Source organism: Ylistrum balloti, unplaced genomic scaffold (assembly GCF_031769215.1).
Source record: "Ylistrum balloti isolate Yb309-2 unplaced genomic scaffold, AGI_CSIRO_Ybal_v1 Utg370834, whole genome shotgun sequence".
In the NCBI taxonomy this organism is placed as follows: domain Eukaryota; kingdom Metazoa; phylum Mollusca; class Bivalvia; order Pectinida; family Pectinidae; genus Ylistrum; species Ylistrum balloti.
This window is the reverse complement of record NW_026782481.1, coordinates 240,111-249,905: the sequence shown is the minus strand read 5'-3', so window position 1 is coordinate 249,905 and position 9,795 is coordinate 240,111. Positions and strand designations below refer to the sequence as shown.

The 9,795-nt window shown below is 43.2% G+C and overlaps 1 protein-coding gene across 1 annotated transcript; it reads right to left on the bottom strand.

Moving 5' to 3' along the window:
- Positions 1 to 3,257: 3,257 nt before the first annotated feature.
- LOC132558872 (forkhead box protein B1-like) lies at positions 3,258 to 4,829 on the bottom strand. Its single transcript, XM_060223491.1, has one exon. The coding sequence runs from the start codon at positions 4,827 to 4,829 to the stop codon at positions 3,258 to 3,260; it is 1,572 nt and encodes a 523-aa protein (XP_060079474.1).
- Positions 4,830 to 9,795: the final 4,966 nt, after the last annotated feature.

Genomic DNA, 9,795 nt, shown 5'->3' with positions numbered 1-9,795 from the left:
GGAGGACTTGGACATGGAACAAGATGGAGGACTTGGACATGGAACAAGATGAATGACTTGGACATGGAACAAGATGGGACATGGACTTGAACATTGAACAAGATGGAGGACTTGGACATGGAACAAGATGGAGGACTTGGACATGGAACAAGATGAATGACTTGGACATGGAACAAGATGAATGACTTGGACATGGAACGAGGTGAATGACTTGGACATGGAACAAGATGGAGGACTTGGACATGGAACAAGATGGAGGACTTGGACATGGGACAAGATGGAGGACTTGGACATGGAACAAGATGGAGGACTTGGACATGGGACAAGATGGAGGACTTGGACATGGAACAAGATGGAGGACTTGGACATGGAACAAGATGGAGGACTTGGACATGGAACAAGATGGAGGACTTGGACATGGAACAAGATGGAGGACTTGGACATGGAACAAGATGGAACAAGATGGAGGACTTGGACATGGACTTGGACATGGAACAAGATGGAGGACTTGGACATGGAACAAGATGGAGGACTTGGACATGGAACAAGATGGAGGACTTGGACATGGAACAAGATGGAGGACTTGGACATGGAACGAGATGGAGGACTTGGACATGGAACAGGATGGAGGACTTGGACATGGAACAAGATGGAGGACTTGGACATGGAACAAGATGGAGGACTTGGACATGGAACAAGATGGAGGACTTGGACATGGAACAAGATTGGACATGGAACAAGATGGACTTGGACATGGAACAATGGAGGACTGGACATGGAACAAGATGGAGGACTTGGACATGGAACAAGATGGAGGACTTGGACATGGAACAAGATGGAGGACTTGGACATGGAACAAGATGGAGGACTTGGACATGGAACAAGATGGAGGACTTGGACATGGAACAAGATGGAGGACTTGGACATGGAACAAGATGGAGGACTTGGACATGGAACAAGATGGAGGACTTGGACATGGAACAAGATGGAGGACTTGGACATGGAACAAGATGGAGGACTTGGACATGGAACAAGATGAATGACTTGGACATGGAACGAGTTGGAGGACTTGGACATGGAACAAGATGGAGGACTTGGACATGGAACAAGATGGAGGACTTGGACATGGAACAAGATGGAGGACTTGGACATGGAACAAGATGGAGGACTTGGACATGGAACAAGATGGAGGACTTGGACATGGAACAAGTTGGAGGACTTGGACATGGAACAAGATGGAGGACTTGGACATGGAACAAGATTGAGGACTTGGACATGGAACAAGATGGAGGACTTGGACATGGAACAAGATGGAGGACTTGGACATGGAACAAGATGGAGGACTTGGACATGGAACAAGATGGAGGACTTGGACATGGAACGAGATGAATGACTTGGACATGGAACAAGATGGAGGACTTGGACATGGAACAAGATGGAGGACTTGGACATGGAACGAGATGAATGACTTGGACATGGAACAAGATGGAGGACTTGGACATGGAACAAGATGGAGGACTTGGACATGGAACAAGATGGAGGACTTGGACATGGAACAAGATGGAGGACTTGGACATGGAACAAGTTGGAGGACTTGGACCAAGATGGAGGACTTGGACATGGAACGCGATTGAACAAGTTTTACGTAAGACGACATGGTTGACCTGCACGTGAATATAAATTTAATGAAAGTGGAATGTTAAAAAAGACCTAAACTCGATCAGTATCTGCTGATCGAATTTGATATTCTTTAAATGTTCAAAGTACACGTATCATTTAATAAAGAAAAATTCTCGGTGGCATTAGTGAAGGATATTAATACAAAATTTCATGTAATGTTTATAGTACAGTACTTCAAGATTGTCTGTAGAATATTAAATACATGTTTAAAGACTTTCAGCGGAATTTTAAAAACATAGTCTAGTACAACACTTCGAGACTGTCAGCGGAATATGAAAAACATCGTCTAGTACAACACTTCGAGACTGTCAATGGAATATATAAAAACATCTTCTACTACAACACTTCGAGACTGTCAGCGGAATATCAAAAACATCGTCTAGTACAACACTTCGAGACTGTCAATGGAATATAAAAAATCATCGTCTAGTACAACACTTCGAGACTGTCAGCGGAATATGAAAAACATCGGTACAATATAAAATATATAAAATCATCGTCTAGTACAACACTTCGAGACTGTCAGCGGAATATCAAAAACATCGTCTAGTACAACACTTCGAGACTGTCAATGAAATATAAAAAATCATCGTCTAGTACAACACTTCGAGACTGTCAGCGGAATATCAAAAACATCATCTAGTACAACACTTCGAGACTGTATTTGACACTATGAAAGTATTGAACTAAGTATTGGGTATTACAAACAAACTAGCACTAAAAATGATTATCGAATTATAGAATATCAAAACTACTTGATTGTTGAGTTTGACAATCTAAGGGAATCTGAAGATATTGTTCTGTACTATATGTGAGAATCGGGTTAATATAAAGAACAATACATATTCTAGTGCAAATTTTTTTTTCAGTTCTACCTTCCCGTGCATTTTTTAAAAATGTCTAGTAAACTAGTTATCAAGTTTGCTTACGGAATGACTGTTTTGTACAATACTTGTGGGTCTAGTTTTACATTGTACTTGTAGGATATTATGTAGTGCAATATCTAGCGATTGAGGAATACCAAAAGCATAAACAACATAGTACAATGAAGTGTGGGCCGAGTTGGCATTCTTCTTGGGGAGCATTATCTAGTACAACCAGACGTCGAACTCGACAATCCACGGTTTAAGATACTGAAACTATCGGCTTAGAATGATACATATATCTATGTTGATTTTAGCATGTTGACATGATAAAAACATGAACATGTATCTTATAGTGTTCCAAAAAACATACGCAATCAAGTACAGGTCGTGTTATCAAAGACAACCGAGTTGATGAACATGTTTCTCTCTAAGCACTACAATTGAAAAGTAACAATAACAATGCCTTAAGTGATAAAGCAGTGAATTAAATCATCATGTCCAATATGATGGACAGAAAAACGGATTTCAACACAGCACACGTCTCATCTAATGTGGGCAGCGTTTATACAAATCGTCAGCGGCACGAATACAGCACCGCAGGCTGTAGAGACATTGATCTCGCGATGAGGAAACAATTGTAGTATAACCAGATTTTAAGGATGTTAAGCCGAGAATTTCCTTCAATGAATGCTGATATATTCAGTGAGTTACCTAGCCCAGCAGGCCATACCATAATGCACAATCAGCGAACTCCTCTAGAGAGTTTGAGTCCGTGTCAACTGAAGAAATCGTCTGAGTGTTGACCCCGATGGAGTTGTCGGTCGTTGTTTCGCTGATCCGACGTTGGCGTTTGTTTTCCGTAGGCGCACGTTCAGGGCTGGAGTAGGTGTGATCGTTCCAATGAGATCCCGGGTTACCGAAAGTCTGGCCAAGTGTAGCTGGGTCTCCTTCACTGACATGATATGTCTGTGTATAGTAGTTGCCATTTCCAGGAAGGAATGTTGTCGGTTCGTCAATTGCAGGACAAGATTGACCTCCTGATGTATAGACCGTGTCTATGACGGGAGAATGTCCGGTATGTTCAGAGCTGGGCATACAGAGCACGTGTAGATTACCGATAGCTTTGTCGATAGATACTTCCCACTGATCAGATGAGTGGGTCACGAGTGTCTGTAGGTCTGCATACGTCTTCACAGTAAAAGTACTGTTTGTACTGACGACTGACGTTCCAGATGTGTCCTTTTTCATTGCCTTACGCACCTTAGGTCTGTGTCGAACCTGCTTCCTCTTGGGAACTTTCTTTGATGACAAAGACATGCTTCGAGATGGTGACACGTCCGACAAACAGGAGGCGCCCCGTGTCAGATCTGACCCGTCGCGAACAAGGCCAATGGGAGTTATCCAACCGGGCTGGAGGTCTTCAGTGATTGGTCGGAAACTGTTCGTATCACTGTCCGGGGTCCGAGGTTCCGTGATATCGGAGAAAGCAGGCGAAGGACATCGGCACGAATGTTCACTGAGGGACCGGAGTGCCGTCGACGAAGCAGAAGCGGACAAAGCAGAGGGTGGGCGGACAGTTGATGTGTTTACATTGTCTGGACTGTTCAGAATGATAGGGCTGTTGACAGATGATCCCGACGGTAAACGATAAAGCACAGGTGTCGAAGGTCCGCTGTTGTTAAAGGTAAGAGAATTCGGCACAGAAGTTTCTGTAGAGGAGGAAGACGCCTGACTACCGTCGTCACCAAATCGCGTTCTTACGTCATTGTCATCTTTACTTCCGATTGCCGACGCGGCAGAGGATGTATGGTCAGGCATAGGCTTTGACGGGGCTCCTCGGGAGTAATTGAAGAAGGGGATCTCTATTCGTGGTACCTGGAGCTCATCATGAAGGTCCTCTGCATAGTTACCGTCCTTAGCAATAGCGGTCTGCTGGCGCCGGAAGAGACTTGGTGTCACCTCAGACATGTTTACCGTCCATAAGTTGTTCCTACCGTCAGGGGTCTTTCCGCCCTTCACAAAACACTTACAGTGAGACAAATTGTGACGTACGGAGTCCTTCCAACCCGAATACGACTGCTGGAAAAAGTCGAACATATTCCTCAGGTACTCGTGAATCTGGCTCAGACTGAGCATGCGCTTTGGTGACCTCATGATGGCGACGATAATCATCCCGGCGTAGGAATAAGGAGGTTTTCCATGTCTTTTGTAGACTGTCTTGTGTTTACTCGGGAGCTCGAGTGTATGGATATTTTGAAGGAGTGACAAACGTACATTCTCCATGTTCCTATCAATGACAGAAAGAAAAATATTGAAAAAAAGGAATTATTAGGTTTCACTTCAGTTCAAGGGAGCATACGAAATCATGTGGTATGGGAGGAATGGTAATTTCACAGACGGTAAAGCCAGTAGTGGCGCAGATTGGAGCTGATAGTTACACTTTTATGGATAAAATTACATAACGCGAGTGTTTGAAAGACGGAGATCACACAACGTCAGGGCAAGTGACGTAAGAGTATGTATAGGATCAAATGACGTCAGTGTATCAGTGTTGTTCACGTGACTCTAAAGGGTATGGGTAGGAGTCACATGACGTGAGTTTATGGGTGTTAACAGGACGAAAGGGTGTTGGCGGGGATCACATGTCTGTAGTGTACCAGTGTTGTTCACGTCACTAAAGGGTTTGTGTATCATATGACGTGAATGTACGAGTAATGGTGACGTGATGCAAGGTTTTGTGTGTGTGTGTGTCACATAACGCGACTGTACGAGTGTTGCTCACGTGATGTAAGAGTGGGGGTGTGTGTCACATGAAGTAAGCGTAAAAAAAAGATTTGGGTTGGAATCGTATGAAGCGAGTTCACGGATATTCATAACGTGTCATATTGGTATTGGAGGGGAAAACACCAGATGACTGCAAACGTTCACGTGACGTAAAGGTATGGGTTGAGGTCATACGACGTGAGTGTGTGTTGTGGGGATCATATCACTGGAGTGTACGTGTATTCTTCAAGTTGCTTAGCGGTATTATGAGCGCGGATCATACAACCTGGATGTCCGAGTACTCTCCACGTGAAATAAGATAACAACCTAGAGATGATCACATGTAAGGATAGTGTAACAAAATTGTATAGAAGTGGGGGATAGACAATATATGATATATAAGACAAGTATAGTTTAGAATGTGACAACAAATATACTGGGACCCATAGGGAAGGTTAAGCCTATATGGTTCGGAGAATATTACAGATACATTCTTGATCCAGAGAAAGAGGAGGCAATATATACGAATATAAAAAAAGTCACCTCATATGTACAGTGGAATGTAGGGGTCACGTGTATGTACAGTGTAGGGATGATGGTACACGTGCACGGTAGACGGGTGATTGAATCACACCTGTACAGTGTAGAGATGGTGGGGTCACACTTGCAGTGTATGGATGATGGAGTCACGCCTGTACAGTGTAAGGATGATGGAGTCACACCTGTACAGTGTAAGGATGATGGAGTCACACTTGCACAGTGTAGGGATGGTGGAGTCACACCTGTACAGTGTAGTAATGATGGGGTCACACATGTACAGTGTAGAGATGGTGGAGTCACACCTGTACAGTGTAGAGATGATGGGGTCACACCTGTATAGTGTAGGGATGATGGAGTCACACCTGTACAGTGTAGTAATGATGGGGTCACACATGTACAGTGTAGGATTGATGGGGTCACACCTGAGAGATGTAAGGTTGATTGGGTTACACCTGTACAATGTAGGGTTGATTGGGTCACCAGTGTCTGTGTAAAGTAGGTCAGGGTGTTTGTTTTGAGTCTCTGTGTTATGTAAGGTGTGTAGTATGTTCGGTGTCTCTGTGTTATGTAAGGTGTGTAGTATGTTCGGTGTCTCTGTGTTATGTAAGGTGTGTAGTATGTTCGGTGTCTCTGTGTTATGTAAGGTGTGTAATATATTCGGTGTCTCTGTGTTATGTAAGGTGTGTAGTATGTTCGGTGTCTCTGTGTTATGTAAGGTGTGTAGTATGTTCGGTGTCTGTGTGTAAGGTGTGTGGTATGTTCGATGTCTCTGTGTAAGGTGTGTAGTATGTTCGGTGTCTCTGTGTAAGGTGTGTAGTATGTTCGGTGTCTCTGTGTGAAGTGTGTAGTATATTCGGTGTCTCTGTGTTATGTATGGTGTGTAGTATATTCGGTGTCTCTGTGTAAGGTGTGTAGTATATTCGGTGTTTCTGTGTTATGTAAGGTGTGTAATATATTCGGTGTCTCTGTGTAAGGTGTGTAATATATTCGGTGTCTCTGTGTAAGGTGTGTAGTATATTCGGTGTTTCTGTGTTATGTAAGGTGTGTAATATATTCGGTGTCTCTGTGTTATGTAAGGTGTGTAGTATATTCGGTGTCTCTGTGTAAGGTGTGTAGTATGTTCGGTGTCTCTGTGTTATGTAAGGTGTGTAGTATGTTCGGTGTCTCTGTGTTATGTAAGGTGTGTAGTATGTTCAGTGTCTCTGTGTTATGTAAGGTGTGTAGTATGTTCGGTGTCTCTGTGTTATGTAAGGTGTGTAGTATGTTCGGTGTCTCTGTGTTATGTAAGGTGTGTAGTATGTTCGGTGTCTCTGTGTTATGTAAGGTGTGTAGTATGTTCGGTGTCTCTGTGTTATATAAGGTGTGTAGTATAAGGTGTGTAGTATATTCGGTGTCTCTGTGTAAGGTGTGTAGTATGTTCGGTGTCTCTGTGTTATGTAAGGTGTGTAATATATTCGGTGTCTCTGTGTTATGTAAGGTGTGTAGTATATTCGGTGTCTCTGTGTAAGGTGTGTAGTATGTTCGGTGTCTCTGTGTTATGTAAGGTGTGTAGTATGTTCGGTGTCTCTGTGTTATGTAAGGTGTGTAGTATGTTCGGTGTCTCTGTGTTATGTAAGGTGTGTAGTATGTTCGGTGTCTCTGTGTTATGTAAGGTGTGTAGTATGTTCGGTGTCTCTGTGTAAGGTGTGTAGTATGTTCGGTGTCTGTGTGTAAGGTGTGTAGTATGTTCGGTGTCTCTGTGTTATGTAAGGTGTGTAGTATGTTCGGTGTCTCTGTGTTATATAAGGTGTGTAGTATGTTCGGTGTCTCTGTGTAAGGTGTGTAGTATGTTCGGTGTCTCTGTGTTATGTAAGGTGTGTAGTATGTTCGGTGTCTCTGTGTTATGTAAGGTGTGTAGTATGTTCGGTGTCTCTGTGTTATGTAAGGTGTGTAGTATGTTCGGTGTCTCTGTGTTATGTAAGGTGTGTAGTATGTTCGGTGTCTCTGTGTTATGTAAGGTGTGTAGTATGTTCGATGTCTCTGTGTAAGGTGTGTAGTATGTTCGGTGTCTCTGTGTAAGGTGTGTAGTATGTTCGGTGTCTCTGTGTTATGTAAGGTGTGTAGTATGTTCGGTGTCTCTGTGTTATGTAAGGTGTGTAGTATGTTCGGTGTCTCTGTGTAAGGTGTGTAGTATGTTCGGTGTCTCTGTGTTATGTAAGGTGTGTAGTATGTTCGGTGTCTCTGTGTTATGTAAGGTGTGTAGTATGTTCGGTGTCTCTGTGTTATGTAAGGTGTGTAGTATGTTCGGTGTCTGTGTGTAAGGTGTGTAGTATGTTCGGTGTCTCTGTGTAAGTTGTGTAGTATGTTAGGTGTGTCTGTGTTATGTAAGGTGTGTAGTATGTTCGGTGTCTCTGTGTAAGGTGTGTAGTATGTTAGGTGTGTCTGTGTTATGTAAGGTGTGTAGTATGTTCGGTGTCTCTGTGTTATGTAAGGTGTGTAGTATATTCGGTGTCTCTGTGTTATGTAAGGTGTGTAGTATGTTCGGTGTCTCTGTGTTATGTAAGGTGTGTAGTATGTTCGATGTCTCTGTGTAAGGTGTGTAGTATGTTCGGTGTCTCTGTGTAAGGTGTGTAGTATGTTCGGTGTCTCTGTGTAAGGTGTGTAGTATGTTCGGTGTCTCTGTGTAAGGTGTGTAGTATGTTCGGTGTCTCTGTGTAAGGTGTGTAGTATGTTCGGTGCCTTTGTGTTATGTAAGGTGTGTAGTAGGTTCGGTGTCTCTGTGTAAGGTGTGTAGTATGTTCGGTGTCTGTGTGTAAGGTGTGTGGTATGTTCGGAGTCTCTGTGTAAGGTGTGTAGTATGTTCGGAGTCTCTGTGTAAGGTGTGTAGTATGTTCGGTGTCTCTGTGTTATGTATGGTGTGTAGTATGTTCGGTGTCTCTGTGTTATGTAAGGTGTGTAGTATGTTCGGTGTCTCTGTGTTATGTAAGGTGTGTAGTATGTTCGGTGTCTCTGTGTGAAGTGTGTAATATATTCGGTGTCTCTGTGTTATGTAAGGTGTGTAGTATGTTCGATGTCTCTGTGTAAGGTGTGTAGTATGTTCGGTGTCTCTGTGTTATGTAAGGTGTGTAGTATGTTCGGTGTCTCTGTGTTATGTAAGGTGTGTAGTATGTTCGATGTCTCTGTGTAAGGTGTGTAGTATGTTCGGTGTCTCTGTGTAAGGTGTGTAGTATGTTCGGTGTCTCTGTGTGAAGTGTGTAGTATATTCGGTGTCTCTGTGTTATGTATGGTGTGTAGTATGTTCGGTGTCTCTGTGTAAGGTGTGTAGTATGTTCGGTGTCTCTGTGTTATGTAAGGTGTGTAGTATGTTCGGTGTCTCTGTGTTATGTAAGGTGTGTAGTATGTTCGGTGTCTGTGTGTAAGGTGTGTAGTATGTTCGGTGTCTGCGTGTAAGGTGTGTAGTTTGTTCGGTGTCTCTGTGTTATGTATGGTGTGTAGTATGTTCGGTGTCTCTGTGTTATGTAAGTTGTGTAGTATGTTCGGTGTCTGTGTGTTATGTAAGGTGTGTAGTATGTTCGGTGTCTCTGTGTTATGTAAAGTGTGTAGTATGTTCGGTGTCTCTGTGTTATGTAAGGTGTGTAGTAGGTTCGGTGTCTCTGTGTAAGGTGTGTAGTATGTTCGGTGTCTGTGTGTAAGGTGTGTGGTATGTTCGGAGTCTCTGTGTAAGGTGTGTAGTATGTTCGGTGTCTCTGTGTTATGTATGGTGTGTAGTATGTTCGGTATTTCTGTGTTATGTAAGGTGTGTAGTATGTTCGGTGTCTCTGTGTTATGTAAGGTGTGTAGTATGTTCGGTGTCTCTGTGTAAGGTGTGTAGTATGTTCGGTGTCTCTGTGTTATGTAAGGTGTGTAGTATGTTCGGTGTCTCTGTGTTATGTAAGGTGTGTAGTATGTTCGGTGTCTCTGTGTTATG